The sequence below is a fragment of the Mustela nivalis genome (genome assembly GCF_964662115.1).
Source record: "Mustela nivalis genome assembly, chromosome: 3".
In the NCBI taxonomy this organism is placed as follows: domain Eukaryota; kingdom Metazoa; phylum Chordata; class Mammalia; order Carnivora; family Mustelidae; genus Mustela; species Mustela nivalis.
The window spans coordinates 122796507-122813015 of NC_139022.1; the positions used below are offsets into that span (position 1 = coordinate 122796507).

The 16509-nt window shown below is 46.6% G+C and overlaps 1 protein-coding gene across 2 annotated transcripts in view; it reads left to right on the forward strand.

The window, feature by feature from the left end:
* SLIT3 (slit guidance ligand 3) overlaps positions 1-16509 on the forward strand; it is a gene marked incomplete at its 5' end in the record, with an annotated part of 594733 nt that overhangs the window by 95176 nt on the left and 483048 nt on the right. For both annotated transcript variants that reach the window (XM_082724113.1, XM_082724112.1), the window contains one exon: positions 5331-5402. In XM_082724113.1, coding sequence (XP_082580239.1) covers positions 5331-5402 — 72 coding nt within the window. The remainder of the gene's footprint in view (positions 1-5330; positions 5403-16509) is intronic.

A 16509-nucleotide genomic window follows, 5' to 3' on the forward strand; every position in this document is an offset into this window, starting at 1 on the left:
GAGTGGGCCCTCTGGGAGTTGTGTTCGCCTCCAAACAGGATGGCTCCTGTCACCTAACCCAGGAAGGCTGTTGATTCTTCAGCCTCCCCAAATTTGCCATTCTTCCCTTATGATTTATTCATAAAATTCAGCAGGTCCTTCCTGAACACCACCCACTGCGTGCCTGAGGCTGTGTGGGCTGAAGCTGGGACAGCAGGAAGATAGTAGATGCATTTTCTACTCTGGAGGACCTTCAGAACTTAATGGGTAGATGAGACTCACACATTAGGTGATAAGTTGAGACAGTGTATCATGAAGAACTAATTAATATTATGATACATGGCAGCTAAGAGCACAGATACAGCATCTGGTATCTGGGTTCAAATCCCATCACCCTCATTTTGATCAAGTTTGACTCTGGGCAGATGCTTTAACCTCTTTAGTCTGCTGTTTCCTTATTATAGGGCTACTGAGGGTACAAGCCTCCATGTGTTTCTGTGGGAATTAGGTGGGGCAGTGCAGGTAATGTGCCTAGTACAGTGCCTAAGTCATGGCCTCACTGTTTTTACCAGCTACTGATCTTAGTTGTTAGAACGTATTTGAGAGACCCCAGTAGTACAGAAATCAGGAATCTGAACACGCCACATTCTGTGTGCTGGTCTCCCTTCTCTGTTCCTTTAGCAGTGACTGGTAATCTCAACTGATCAGTTACTCTGTTAACAGGAGCCCCAGGGAAAGGTTTTAATACCTCCACCCCTGTAACTGCTTCCCACTCTGGTGATGATGCCTCCCATATATCTCCTACACCCTAGTCCCACTCTCATCCCTTTTTTAAAAAAATTTATTTATTTGACAGACAGAGATCCCAAGTTGGCAGAGAGAGAGAGAGAGAGAGAAGCAGGCTCCCTGCTGAGCAGAAAGCCCGATGTGGGGCTTGATCCCAGAACCCTGGGATCATGACCCAAGCCGAAGGCAAAGGCTTTAACGCACGGAGCCACCCAGGTGCCCCTCCCATTCTCATCCTTAAACCAGGTCCTCAAACAGCCAGGTGAATTACACAAGAGCCCTCTTAACTAGTCTCCTTGGTTCCTTTTTTTGCTCTCTGCTAAACCAGGTTTATTGATACTCCAGAGGACTTTCTAAAATCCAAACCAGATGATCATTCCCTTGCTCACACCCCTCCTGTGGCTTCCCATTACTCTCAGGAAACACCCAAGCCCAGCTCCTTTATCCTGACCTACAAGGGTCCTTGCTGTAGGACCCCTACCTAGATTTATAGCTTCATCGCTTCTGTTTCTCATGTCCCTAAGTGCTCCTGGGTCTCATGGCCCTCCGTGGCCAGGCACAAGTCTCAAAACCTCTGTCCCTGTCCCCTGAAAAGTTGCACGCATGCTTCAGAACTAAATTCCAACCACTTCCTTTGGGAAGCCTTCCTTTACCAGGTCTGGGTTCACTGGCCCCACTCTGTTCTCCTATGATATCTTTGTTTTCATGCCTATCTTCTCCACTACTGTCTGCTAATTTAGAAGGGAATATTCTTGTTCATCTTTGTATGTTCGTATTGAAAAAGGGCTGGAGAGAAGGATGGATGGTGGTTGGATGGAAAGCTAGATGGATGGATGGATGGATGGATGATTGAAAGGGTAGATAAATGGACTAATTCAACAAAAAAAAGTGTCGAAACCTCTAATCAGATCTTAGACCCAGGTGCCTCCAGGAAGGTGATAGCAATACTATAAAACTTTGATGTTCAGGCTGAAAAGGCAGTATGACCTTGAAACTCCTAGCCAGTGGATTTTTGACCTTGATGCTGCCCATGGTTCTAGCAGGAAAGCTAAAAATGAGTACTGATCTCAGAGGGAGGGGGACAGCCCGGTGGACTTCATCTCCTCACTGACCTGGCCTGTGGCCTGTTTGTCAAGCTCCTCATATGGGTCTGCCCTCATATGGGTCCCATTCAGTCCTTTTCTCCATCCAGGCATCAGGGAACTATTTTCAGCTGGAACCGTGGCAGGGGATTTCAACCTTTGGTTCCAGGATGACAGAGCCTCGGATGGCATGAATGATCGAGGGCCTCACGGCCAGTACTCCCGTCCGCAGCCCAGGGCTTTTCTGTCCACTTACCAGGACAGTGACACCTTACCTACTGTTTTCCTGCTCAGGGGCTGCTGTGCAGCAGCTACATGGGGAAATGCACCTTATGCAGCTTGGAGCCTTCATCGGCTCTTCAAGGAAGACCTTTCGGCTGGCTTGGTTAGTGAGTAAATCCTGGAATAAACTGGAACTGAAGCAGAGCATCGAACTCCTTGGGATAGGGGAAACCAGCACGAGGCCCGCCCAGGCCGCCGCGGAAAAACCCGGAGGCTGTGCGAGAAGAGCCCGGCCCAGCTGCCCTGGAAGGCTCATCAGGGTTTACAGAGCAGCAGGCAGAGCACAATTGGCTCAGTTTGGTTGTGTTTTTATTTTTGTCCAGCCACAAATACTGAAAAATGATTCCTTCCCTTCCTGGAGCCCTGGAGCCAAGCTGGTTTTATTTTTAGCTTCAACTCTGGTTTGGGGCTTTTAGAACTAAACACCCTACCCCTCTACAGGCCACGGCGGGCCAGATTCTCGCATTTTTGCCTAGACTGGAGCGTTGGTTGCCTGAATGTAGCTCTCGCTCGGCTTTGTGGGGCTGTGACAATAGAGGGTGGTTCCAGACAAACCCACAGAGAGACCTGTTCTGGCCTTAGGGACCTCCTAGGGAGTCCTTTTCAGGGAGGGAAGCATATCCAGGGAGGATGGGTGTCTGGGGTGGGGCACAGGGGGCGGCAACCGAGGATGAAAGGGAGCAAAAGGGGGAAAAAAGAAGAAAAGGAAAGAGGAAGGGAGCTGTCAGTTATTGTAAGGCTTCTAGTGGTTCGTCGTTCAGAACCGGGGCTCTGGAGGCAGAATGCCTGGGTCCCGATGCTGTCCCTACCCCTTCCTCACGCCGTGGCCTTGTGGAAATGTGCCCAGCCACTCGGGGCACCGGCGTCCTCAGCTGTGAGGTGTGGATCATAATGGTGCCTTCATCCGGGTTCTACTGCCTGCCATCCTGCCCAGCATCGGACGTGCAGTTAGGACTCAACATGCATCATTAATATCATAATATTACCATGTTGTTATCACCATGTTCTTACTGTAGTGCTAGACACTTAGGTATATACTGTGTCATCATGAATTACTGTAACACAACGAATAGGGTTATTTTGTACATGGAACCCTGAGGCTCAGCAAGGCTAGGCTAGGTCCAATAGAGAGATCAAGGTATCATTAGACCTGGCCCCAGCCCTAGCCGGCCCCGAAGTCATACCACCACGTCTCCCCTGGGATCTGTGTTTCCACATGATGTAAAGGGGCCTATCACTGACCGTTGGGGAACTGATCTAAATAAGCAGCTAGATTACCCCTCACCCTCCCCGGGGGCCCCCCTTGTCTCTCCATTTTAATGACAAGAGCACAATGAGTAGATACTGGGAATGATCAAAAGAACACTGGTCAAACTCATGGAAACAGAAAGCGAAGTGGTGGCTATCAGGGACTGGATGGGGCAGGGCTGGGGTTGTCTGATGGGGATAGTGTTTCAGTTTTGCAAGATGAGAAAGATCCAGAGATCTGCACAACAAAGTGAATGTACTTAACACTGATGAACTATACACTTAAAAATGGTTAAGGTGGAAAAAGAATTTTTTTTTTTTTAACCACAATTAACAAGAAATTTAAAAAGAGCACTGGTGTGGGAGTCAGGCTGCAGTGGGGATGAGGCAGGGAATTTGAGCTTATCCCGTCCAACTTCCCAGCCTCTTGTCTGGCCTCCTTGCCATCATGGGGCTCACTAACAGCATCACTGGTCTGTACCTGCCCACATACAACGTGAGCCCCTTTAGGGTTAAGCAGTACACTGCTGACAAGAGCCTTACTCTGGCCTCTTAAATGCTCCTCTCTTACATGCTTTGCCCTTTTTAACCCCCTCCTAGTATTTAACCCCCTCTCAAGTATTTGGCCATCAACATGGGATGAAAGGGGGAAAATGCCAAAATCCCACCCAGGGAATCGTATCTGCTTGGCCCCTCGGAGAGTGTGGGCTTTGGGGGCAGAAGCAGAGATGAAGCTCACCTTTTCTTCAGTTTGCTTAACTCTAAGAAGATAATAATGGTTGTCCCAGGTAACCAAAGAGGCACTTCACTCTAAGGAAGAAATTCAACTGTTCTTTTCTCTAAGACATTCTGGGGACAGATTTGGAGACACTGATTTGGACACTCACTGATGATCCTAGGAGAGGGGGGCGTGGGAGCCAGTAGGGAACAAGGTCTCCCTCTTGGCCTCCCACTCCCAGGGGAGCAGCCCTCCTGGAGGCCACAACAAGGGTTCCGGGTCCTTTGGAAACACTCGTGGCCTTCTTTACTATTGGCATTAGTATTGACCATTCTCAGGAGAGTGCCTGGCTGGCTTCCAACATGGGGCATCCATTCTGGCTGAGTTTACCTCCAGCCACGCGGCATGCCCACACTGTGACCTTTGACCCGGAGCCGACTGCCCCATTAGGCGCAGTGGGGCAGGGTCCAGGGCCAGCAATACTTCCAGAGGCCCAAGGAAATGCTTTCATTTCTTTTAAAATTATAAGGAAAAAAAAAAAAAAGAAGAACTTTTCAGGTCAAAGTAAATTTTATTATATATAGTATAATGTGTTTTATACCTACAAACTTATAAAATATATTAATGTTTTATAGAGACAGGGACCCGCAAAGGCAAAAGTGCCAAGGGCCCATGGAAGTTAGAATGCGGCCCTGCTCTGGGCCAAAGAGCCAGGCTGGCAGGGATTGCATTTGTCTCCTCAACCTGTGGCTTCTTCAACTCCCATAATAACTGCTGTCTCCCCACCACACCACCACCACCGTCTAGGATAGAATATTCTCTCTGGTAGTTTATTTCTTTTTAGGGACCCACTTTGTAACTTAGTTTCATCACTGGCAAGAGCTACCCAGAGCACATGGCCAGAGAGTTTCAAAAGCCTTGCGTGGGATCTGTGGGAAAGAATGTGGGATCAGTTAGTGATGTCTGTCTGTCTGTCCTAGGCTCGTGCTGGGGGAATGGCAGCCCGCATGCTGTGTTCTTGCCTGTGACTGACCTTTGCCTTCTGTCCTCGACTTGACTGCCCACTTTCCGAGACAGAATATGCCTTAATGTGATGTGCATACCACGCTGAAAAATCTGGAAGATCTCTTTATACCTGTTGATTGATTGATTAATCGATTGAAGTGATATCTGTCAATACACCTGATCCAGTTTAATGTCCCCTGACATCCTCTCATTCTTCTCTTTATCCGTAGGCGCCTGAACAAGAATAAGCTCCAGGTCCTCCCGGAATTGCTTTTTCAGAGTACACCGAAGCTCACCAGACTGTGAGTAGAATTGAATTGTGTTTTCTGCCTGGCATCCTGCCTGGCTTTGGTGATATGTATATTGTGATTGCCTTCGTGAGTGGAGCCTGGTGCCAGGCACAGCTTTGGCAGTTAGACCGTCTGCACGGGGATTTGGAGCTGAGCTTCAACGTGGTGTGCCCCCACACCCAACTTTTTGCCCCCTTTCTTCAGAGATCAGTGGCATAAGTGGCCACTGAGAGCTAGTGACTTGCAGTAGGTCTCTTCTTTGCAAGGAAAGACATAATGCCGTTTAACATGGGTCTGACCTTATCTCAAGGAAATGCTCTGAGGATGGGATTCGAGATGCGTTTATTTACAGGAGACAGCAGTGCTGTCGGAAGGCATTGGATTGGACTGATCATTCCAGCCTCACCACTCTGCAGACTAGAACACCTCTTGCCCTTTTCCTGCCTCCTACCACCACCAGCCTGGGAACTCTGGGTCTGGAGATCTGTGGTTTTGTGGGAAAAGAAAAAAAACACCTTGAATTTGGCTTTCTCTTCTGGGATGATCCAGGTTATAATGCAGGGGGCAGATTGGAGATGTTTCTGTGCATTTCTACAGTCTGAGAGTGTGGAGGGTCTGAAGCTGGAGATGCACGTTAGAATGGAGACTGTGGTTTGCATGTCTTGGGTGTTAGGCAAGTGCTTGTGCACTGATGGTGAACGGCTCCATGATCCTGAACCTCCACATCATACTGACTCTTGTAGCTCTTGGGGTAAACTGGGTTGGCCCAAGCCTTGGTTTTCTGAATGGAGAGACAGAGTCTGGCTGCTTAGTCGTCAAGCAGTGAGATTTACAGCCTGGCTGGGAAGACTCTAACATTACCGGGGAGGCTCCAAACTTGTGGCCGCAATTCACATTCCCAGTGGCTGTGTTTAATACCTGTTTATGCAGTCGAGCAATGTATGTAGGCTCCAGGATACATTGGGCAATATGAAACACATGTCACTGTGTGTACTTAAGAATGAGCTCTGAATTAGGGATCTGTATCCATATCTGTATCTGTGGGTACACACAAAGAAAGAGACCATATACATAAGTGTATTTGAAAGGGTACTTTGTTGGAACAAGAACAGTAAGGGTTGGTTTGTGTTTAAGTGGTAAGCAGCGTGGCTCGCCTTCTCTAGGACACACCTGTACCTTTTGTCAAAGTCTCCTCGTGCTGTTTACTGCATTTCTCTGGCTCAGACCACCTGGATCACTTTGCTAAACATGAACAAGAACATCCCCCCCCCCCCCTTTCACCATTCCTCTCTGAGCCCACCCTGATGAGCGTGAGGGTGGATAAAGGGACATTCGGCAGCCTGGGTGTCCAGCTGAGCTGGATAAGCAGTACGAAATGGGCATGAGGGGCAACAACCGGGTTTTTAATTTCCCATTCCTGTAGCGTTCTTTCCCTCTGTGCTCACTTACTAGCCGTCTCTGCACCCAGCACTACGTTGTGCCTTTTCAGCTGGCTCCTAATTAAGGCTGGCTATCTGTTCTTCATTGGGAACGTCAGCGTCACTTTCTAGGCACACAGAGGGTGGCCATGGGGCTGGGACTGCTGGAAGGCTTGGAGCAGGTGGGGTCTGACCATTCTGCTTGTTGTAGAACGTTGGGTGGGCTGGTTTTTGCTCACGGAATGTGGCCTCCCAGCTGCTCCCCACGGCCATCAAAGTGATGCCTCTTTTATTCTAGGCTGCTCTTGATCCGATCAGAGGAGGAATTTCAAGCATCGAGATGCTGGGGGCCAGGCCCGGGCAGACAGCCTGGGGCATGGGAAATCCCAGGGTGGCATCCTGTCATTTTCTGAGAGAGGTTAAGGGAGTCACTTTCCCTTCTGTGCCTGAATATCCTCATCAGTAAAAGGCAGACGCCCCTCTTCCCTTTCACCTTCCTCACTGAGGAGTTGTAAGCCTCAGACGAGATCACAGTGTGGGTGTTTTCTAGGGTTTACAGTGCGGCGTGAGTGTCCCCACCAAGATAACTGTGACTACTCCTACACTCCCCATCCCCTCCGCCTGGCTCTCTGTTCTCTCTCTCCAGGATGCATGAAGGGACTGGGAGTTGCTGTGAGCACTGAGGTGGGTGACACTGAGCTTTTACCGGAAGCCGGAAGAGCTGCAGCTGGGAAGGCGGGGGTGACATTCGACTCCGTGTGGTGTCCGTCCCTCTCCAGGTCCTAGCCAGGCACCGAGGCTGGCATATATCAGCTCTCAGTGAGAAGAGAAGGATGCAGGCCTAGGTGTACAAACAATGCCCTTAGGCTCTGGTTCTTTTATCCCCCTTTCACTCATGCATTCACTCACTCATTCATTCATTCAACAAGCTCTTCCACTATCCCTGTTCCAGCCTGGCTTCTGCTGGGTTTTCGGCTATAGACATGAAGGATGCCCACTTCTCTGTGTGCCTCATCATAACACATTCTGAATGGCTGCCAAAAAGCTGAGAGCTAAATATAATTTTTTTTATTTTTTTTATTGAAGAAACTATATTAACCCAGGTTTCAGCTATAATCAGCAATCCCTTTTTTCTCTCTGGGCTTGATCTTTGATTTTTCTTAATGGCCCCATTGTGTCTTTGTCTTATTTTGTCAGCCACTCCAGGGCCTTTTTGGAAGTAAGCTGGGTACAAATTAGAAATCAATAAATGTGCAATCATGAGTGTGTATACATATGCCACTAGCTCTGTTTTAAAAGAGCATTGCATCTCAATAGACACAGTGAGCCATTTACTAGGGAATGCTAAATGAGGGTACTGTGTGGCTGTCTACTCTGTAGTATGCCATGTGGGATAAGTAGCAATTCTGGACACGCCTTTTCCTTTCTTGTTAGATCTGTAGACAAAAACTGCCTAATACTCAGTGCTTATCCAAAGAATACCTTTTGGAAAGGCTATGGGCATGTAATAAGATGTTTTCAGGAGTGATTGGAAAGGGAAATAATATTTATTGAAAACCTGCAATTATAATAATGCTACTAAACAGTAAGTGACAGAACTGTGACTAAAGTTAGTTTAATCCAAAGAGAAAATATATTTGTTTATATACCCGGGAAGTCCGGAAATAGTTAAGGATGGCTTCAGGAACAACTGGATCCAGGGGCTTGGTGATGTCATTAGAACTTCATCTAACTCCTCCATCATGTGTAGCAGTACACCTGCAGCAGCGAAACAATGGTGGATTGCTTAGCCTTGGTCACTCGTCTATGTCAGAGCACATCACTGTTGCCAAAGAGGTGGTGTCCTTTGACTGATCCAAGTTTGGGTCATGGGTTCATCTCACCTGTTTGGGGATAAGAGTATGGGTTTCCCAAAAGAAATAATAATTCTGTTATCAGAAAATAGGGGGAGTGATGCCAAACTTAAAAATGACAGATGTCTGCGAGTTTATTGAGCATCTACTTTGTGCAGACTGCTGTGCTTTAACTGAGTGCTTTGGGTCCTCAGTAACACTTCAGGGTAATAACAGTAGCAAACCCGTGAACTGGCAAGTGCCGGTCTGAGAACTTTATGTAGAACTCGCTTGCTACTCCTACCAGCCCTAGGGGTTAGGTGCTATGACTGCTATTGTTCCATCAGTGTGAAACTTTGGCTCAGAGAGGTGAAGAGGTCACCCAGTGTCCTACAACTACCAAGTAACAGAACCAAAATTCAAATTTGGGTAGTCTGCCTTTGAAGTCTGTGCTTTTCTCTACTACAGTCAGCTCCCTGCCTCAATACTCCCATTTTATAGTAGAGGAAACTACAACTCAGAATTTAAAATGTGGCCCACATTTCTAAGAAGAAGTACTATCCTGGGACTGTGCCTTGATTCTCAGATTTAACCTTTACAATCTCTGCAATCCTGCAAAGAGAGCATTCTCAAATCTTCTTCTGAAGCTTAAAGGGGTTATCTAACTTACCCCATAGCTGTGTAACCAAGGAACAATGGAACTGGGACTTGAATGTGTGTCTGTGTTCCTGCAGGGTCCTTCCTTTCCTGCCATTGCCAAGCTAGCTATTGTGATGGCCTAAAGTGATGATAAAAAAGAGATTTATATTGGACCTGTCATATATCCAAGTGTTTCTGCCAGGCCTTTACTGGTCACTCCACCCCCATTCACCCCCAGATCCAGCACCATTGATTCATTGGTCCATATGCATATTAGTAGTATGTCTGTCCTCTTACTCTGTTTTCAAGCACCAGAATACAAGCCAGAGCATCCTAGAGCTTGGAAGTGCCCTGAGGTTTAGGTAACATCACTGTGGTTGATAAAGGGCCAGCAAGGTCTCTGTCGTGCCTTGGGCACTCGGTAAATATTAGCTCCCTCCCCCACCCCCATCATGACATAGATCATGAGGTTCTCAAGTGTCAGGACTGTGTTTCTGCTCTTCCTAAGTTGCCTACCATTCCTGACCCAGAGCTGAGCATAGGAGGTGGAAGTAGACTGAAGGGGTTAAGGGGCCATGAGACTGTGGACAAGTCACTTAACCTCCTTGGGTCTCAGGTTCCTCGCCAGTAAAAAAAACCAAGAGAACCTACTTCTCCACACTGTGGTGAGGATAAATGAAAGTAACCTATGCTCAACCTTCAGCTTTGACTCTGGCGCATAGTGCATGCTCAGGGAAAGATGGCTCTGGGTGACGTTGCTAGTTGATGTGAGCATACCTAAGCCAGGGCTTTGATATCTGTGGTTAACACTTCCACACCTGGCAAAGACTTCAGATTCCAAAAGAGATGAGGGTGAGGAGACACTGCACTTGGGGTGGGAAGATCCTGGTCTTCACGCAGGCTCCACCACTCACAAGCTCTGTGGCCTTAGACATGTTATTTCCCCTCTCTGGGCCTCAGTTGTCTCATCTAGAGAGGACAGGATAGAACACAGCCTGTTACATGGTCTATAGGTTATTAATTCCCCCCCACCTTCTAGCTTTCTCTTTCACCTACACATGGGGGAGGGAACAAAGGATTTCTGGTTGTTTGGTGGTTAAAGTGTTAATGTTGCCAAAAATCATTAGAAGGAGCAGAAGATGAGATAAAAACTGTGATTAAAAGTCCTTTGCATTTTACCAGAGCACCTGGGTGACACAGTTGGTTAAGTATCCGTCCGACTCTTGAACTTCGCTCAGGTTGTGATCTCATGATTGTGAGGTTGAGTCCTGCATCAGGCTTGGGGCTCAGTGCAGAGTCTGCTTCAGATTCTCCCCCTCTGACCCTCCCCCACTCTTTCTCTCTCAAGTGTGACTGTGGTTTTTAAGGGTTTGACTTCTCCATATGAGGATGAGCAGACCACTGAGGTCCTTGTGGCCCATCTGTTCTGGATTCATAACCAAAGAGCCCATTCAATATTTGATGGTGGTTTAAAGCCCGTAGCTGAACAAGCAGTATTTCGTAGCAGACCAGCACTGCCAGCCCCCCCGCAATTATTCCCCAATCAGTTCTACGAGGTATGTGACAGCTTTAAAAAAAACTGCCACTGTGGTTAAACCCCCTGGCCCTTACTTGGATCTATAGAGTTGCAAGATACTTAGAAGGTTAATCCCTGAGGCAGCTGAAAACACTAGGAAGTGTGGCCAACTGACCAGCCTGGAGTCACTGGGCTGTTGTCACAATAGATCAGCATGCATCCAGAGTTAAAGGCTCTGAAGCCTCAGTTTCCAGGGAACTGACATCCAGTGAGGGAGCCCTCCTCCCAACTCTCATTCCTGCTTGAGTGTACCTCTCCTTCCTCTTCACCATTGGCCGCCCTTGTGGCCACCTTGCATGTACGTGCCCCGTACCCCCAAACAGACAGGACGCTGCATTCAGCAAGGTGCTCTAGTGTCCCTTTGAGGCAGCCCAGTGGGAAAGTAAAGAATGTGGCCTTTGGAAGGGTATAGACCCGGGTTTGGATCCTGCTCTCCCGTGACGCTGGGCAAGTAGCTTCAACTTTCTCGGTCTTGGGTTGATTCACTGCAAAATTGTGCCTGTCTTGGTTTGCTCAAGCTGCCATAGCAAAGGAGCTCAGATTGGATGGCTTAAACAACAGAGATTGATTTTCTCATAGTTTGGATCCTGGCTGGGTTGTTTTCCTCGGTCTCTCTCCTTGTTTTAGAGATGGCGGTCTTCTTGTGCTGCTTCGCATGGTTGTCCTCTGTTTGTGCTCAGCCCCGGTGTCTCTCCTTCTTCTCATAAGGACATCAGTGACACTTGCTTAGGCCCTACCCTAACGCATATGTTTTAACATAATCACCTCTGCAAAGACCTGATCTCCAAATATAGTAACATTCAGAAGTAATGAGGCCAAGGGCTTAAATATGAATTTAGGGGCTGGGAATGACGCATCAGCCCATAATAGTTCCCAAGTGCGTATTATATATTTGCATGGATTAGGTGCTTTATGACCTGCTTCTATCTATAGTCTCTTACTTAATCTCAGGTTTAGGGTGTCAGATACTATAAAGTATCCATTTTAGAGATCAAGAAACAGAGTCCTAGAGATATGGACAGCTTGCCTAAGGTCAGAGCCAGCAACTGGCAGAACTAAAATTCAAACCCAAGCTTGCCTGACTCCAGAGACCACACCCCTAACCACAGTCTCCTTACTGTATTTATGAGAAGTTAGTAACATATGAAAGTGCCAGGCACCTAGTAGAATCTCAATTAACGTTTGTCCCTTTATGCCTTTGAAGCCTTAAATGAGCCCAGGCTTGGTGAGTGACTGGGTATTACCATACCTCTAGGTAATAACTTTTGCTGTTCGTAGATCCGTTCGCAGCCACCTTAGTCTTTCAGCTCTGCATTAAACTTGAAAACATAACTACATGCAGTATGTGTCGCCGTAAAACTCTATATCGATGTGAAACAGTACTATAAAAATGAAAAACCAGTGGAGAAAACAAAAACCATACTACTCAATTTTCCAGCAGAGTTGTTATCTGATGTGGTGAAATGATAATAGGACAATGGGGAAACCAATCCATCAGGACCGTGGGGTTTTCAGAAACAGCCCGCCTGCCTGGAACTCGGTCCCAGAGACCTGCTCCCCCTGTGCTAGCCCTGCCTTCAGAGGCCAGGGATGGACCAGCCTCACCGTCGCAGACGTGGGGTCACTTTTTCCAGGGGCACAGCCACCAAAAGCTCATGGAAAATATCCCTGCAAACTGGAGCTCCTGTCCCCCCTCCTCCTGCATTCCCCCACTCCCTGAACACTGCAGTGAGGCCCTGGCCTTCGGTTGGCTTTACAGAGGGCCTCACCCACTACAAGTTTCGTCATGTGCTTAAGGACAGGTTTAGCTTTAATCTTCATGTGAGCAGATAGTGGGTTACAGCGGGGGCTGTTGTCACTCCTGGGATTTCTATTTTACGTGAGTTGCAATCTGGCTGTAGTACTTTAAGCTAAAGCCAGGAGAGAAGGCATGGAAGGTTTCTTTTCTCCACTACTGAGGCATTATCCGGCTGAGCACAGAAGCCTGCAAACTATCCACAGCGCTGACTACACGCTAATGCTTTGATTGTCTTATAGACTTTTAAATGGTAACATTTTAGAGTGAGGAATAAGTTATATAGGCCAGAATTTTTCAAACTTCACTGTGCATCTGAACACCTGGAGATCTTGTTAAAATGTGGGTTCTGGTTCTGTAGGTCAAGGGTGGCCCTAAGAGTCTATGTTTGTAACAAACTTCCAGGTGATGCCCCTGGCCCAGAACCACATTTAGTGAGCAAGGATCTAGATTCCACTGCTTCTCAGACTTAGCATTTGTGGGGGGGAAATTCCCTTGCAATATTGATTAAAATGTTGATCCCCAGGCCATGTAACCAAGAGATCTCGTTCAGTAGATCTGGAATGGACCTGGGTTCTGACTTTGTACATAGGCACCCTATGTGATTTTGGTGTGTGTCACACATAAGCATACTTCGAGAAACACTGATCTAGTACTAGATTTGATCTAGTACAAATATAGTATAGTTACTTTATAGATTTTGGAGCAGGCAAAAAACCCAGGCATTTCTGGGAGCACCTGTTATGTACTAGACACCCTTGGCACATACAGTCTTCTTTAGTTCTCCTGTGGGGTTGGTATTTTTGTGCCTACTGCACAGATGATGGAACTGAAGCCTAAGAGACTGACTCACCAGGAGTACTCCCAGGGCTTTCTGACCCCAATTCTATGGATTGATTTCAACCTTATCATATGCCTCCTGTGCTATAACACGCCTTACCAAAGAGAAAATAATCATGGATCTCTGAAGCTTCAGTGTTTTGTACTTTTATGCTTATATGAGTGTATATGGGCAGATGCTCATATCTGATATCTAAAGCATTTAAGACTTTATAGACTTAAATAAATGTGTGCAAGTAGACCTTCCTAAGTTCCCTATAACGTATCAAAAGTAGAGTTGGGTTTTATATTTTAAAACTCTTCCGCCCTTTGGGCCAACAGAAGAACTTTCTAAAGTGATCAGGTAAGAACTGAGAACATCCTGTCAGATGGAAAAGTTTTTTTGGTGGTTTTTGTTTTTTGTTTTTTGGGGTTTTTTTCCCAGAAAAAAAAGCCAAGCTGTGACTTTACAATGCTTTGGAATTACAGAATATGCTTGTAATTTTTACAATTCTGCACAGACTTCTTGGCCACATCTGGTTGATATTACTGGCAGGGATATATGGGGGAATAAACCATGGGCTGGAATGTGAAACATCCCACAAAATGAGTTTCTTATAGGTTGCTGCATAAAACATTTTGATTCTCCCTCTCTTTGGAAGGATGGCTTAAATGATTTCATGGATTTAGTATTTTCTTTGGTTTGAAGGTAAGGTTTTTTGCTGGTCTACTTGGTGGGGGATCCAAGATGGCTTTCTGAAGATGTGTGCAAAGGGTTAACCATTGTACAGCCATGCCATGGATCAGGGTGAAAAACAGCACCCTTGAAGGAAGTCAGACAAAACTGGACACTGATAATAATGGTGAAACCCTGGGGCCAACTGAAGTGCCACAGAAAAAGGAAAAATATAAAGACACAAGGTTATATGTGTAAGGGGTTCAGAAAAGCTCCTGAATTTTTGTTCTAGTGATACATTAAACAGCTCACAGCAAGAAGAGCTCAGCTCCTTGCACACACAGCCGGAAGCCTTCATATGGTGGTGAGTTCTCTGTGCTGTATGTGAAAACAGTGAGTTGGGAAAGTGGAAAAATAAAACAAACACCCAGCTGATACCTGGCATGTAGTCAGTTCCCTATTGGGGACATTCCTGCTCAATCCCCAGGAAGAGAACCGTGTGATCGGGGACAACTAAAATATTCATTGAACACCTAGTGTGTGTGTGTGTTTGTGTGTGTGTGTGTGTGTGTGTGAGAGAGAGAGAGAGAGAGAGAGAGAGAGAAACGTGCTGGTTGTTGGGATGCTGAGTATAGAATGCAGACATGTCTAATCTGAGCCTGGAGGGTGTGAGCATGGGCTTCTTGCCACCTGGCTTCTTCTCAGACTTCCTTGGCTCAGACCTACCTGCAGAGTTGGAACCTCTCTCTACAACACCATGTGCTGCTCTCAGCACCTTGTGGCATGTGGTAAAGTCAGCTAGCCTCAGCACGGCTGTGTGGCCATCACTGAGGGTGCTCACATAAAGACTGTGTTCTCAGTGGCAACTTAGGCCATTAATGAGAAGGAGAACCAAAGGCCAGCCTATGTACATACCCTGGGATCCTTGTTCCCCTTCTCTGGAGTTAGAAACTCTCAAGGGAATTGAGAATATCAGGGAATTATCACATTATACATAGAGAAATATGAGCATTTTGAGGTGGGTGGACCGCAAACACACATTCTTCAATTGCCTGAATGATGCAAATGTACCCACATCTAATAATCTTGAATTGTTTGTTCTTGAACCACATTTAGCCTCAACAGAAACATTTCTAAAGAGCCTAATCATCTCTTATTTTCAACCAACATTTGGGAATCTTTCCAGGGGATAAATAATGTTTTAATTTGATGTCCCAAATCCTAGCATAATTTCAAATTATTTAAAAAAAAAAAAAAAGTCTGTAACTTTGGATTTCTTCTGTCTTTCCTGTGGGCTCAGTATCCTATATGTTGAACATTCATTTTCATTTGTTAGGTTTGTAGTCCTTTACAAAGTCCTGGAGACTGAAGATTGTAATGAAAATGTTCACACAATATTAATAAGAGCCAAACTATACTAACACAGTACTGTCTGAAACAAATAGAAATGGAGAAATTTGAGGAGGCAATTCAAGACGGCATCATAGGAAGACCTTGAACTCACCTCTTCCTGCAGGCATGCCAAATGTATAGCTACATACAGAACAATTCTCTATGAAAAACACCTGTAAACTAGCTGAACAGCTCCTCCACAACAAAAGATAAAAAGGCCACACTGGAATGATTAGGAAAGGCAGAGATGTGATCTTGCCAAAACCCCCACCCCTAATGGGGGACTACCCAATAGTGGGAGGGATCCCACAAATATGGAGTGTATCTCTAAGGAACAAGGGATTCAAACCCCATATTAGGTATCCCAATCATTGGGACATGCAGTGAAGAAATGAGCCTACAAAATATCTGACCTTAAAAACTGAGGGGACTTATATCCAAGGGACCTACAGGGCTCTAGGAAACTGAGACTCCACTTTTAAAGGGCTCAGACAAAGATTGACTCACCCCAAGACCCAGCTCAAAAGCAGCAAGCTGAAGGGAGCCTAGACTATCTCTGAAGGAGAGTCATTGGCTAAGCTTAAAGGGTCTACCAGAGGTGTAGGAGTCTGTTAGAGCTCTCTCTAGGACAGAGGCACAGGCAGGCACCATATTTGTACTTTCCCTCTTTCTAGTGCTGCTTATCCCATCCCTGTGCTCTCCTGCAGCCTTGCCAAACCTGGTAAGTAAGCTCATCCCAGCCCCAAATGCCCCCATAGCCCTGCCCTGCAAAACCTGGTGGGCCTATTTGTCCTGGCGCAGTGCTCCCCCATGCCTCCACCCTGCAAAACTGACTTGGAAAGCTCATTCCAGCCTGGCATTCTTTTTCCAACCTGGCACTCTCCTGGGGTCTCAAAAAAAGATGCAGTTCTTAGAAGGCTAAGACACTGGGGGCAGTGCATAGACATCAGGCTGAAACACACACCCCCAGGC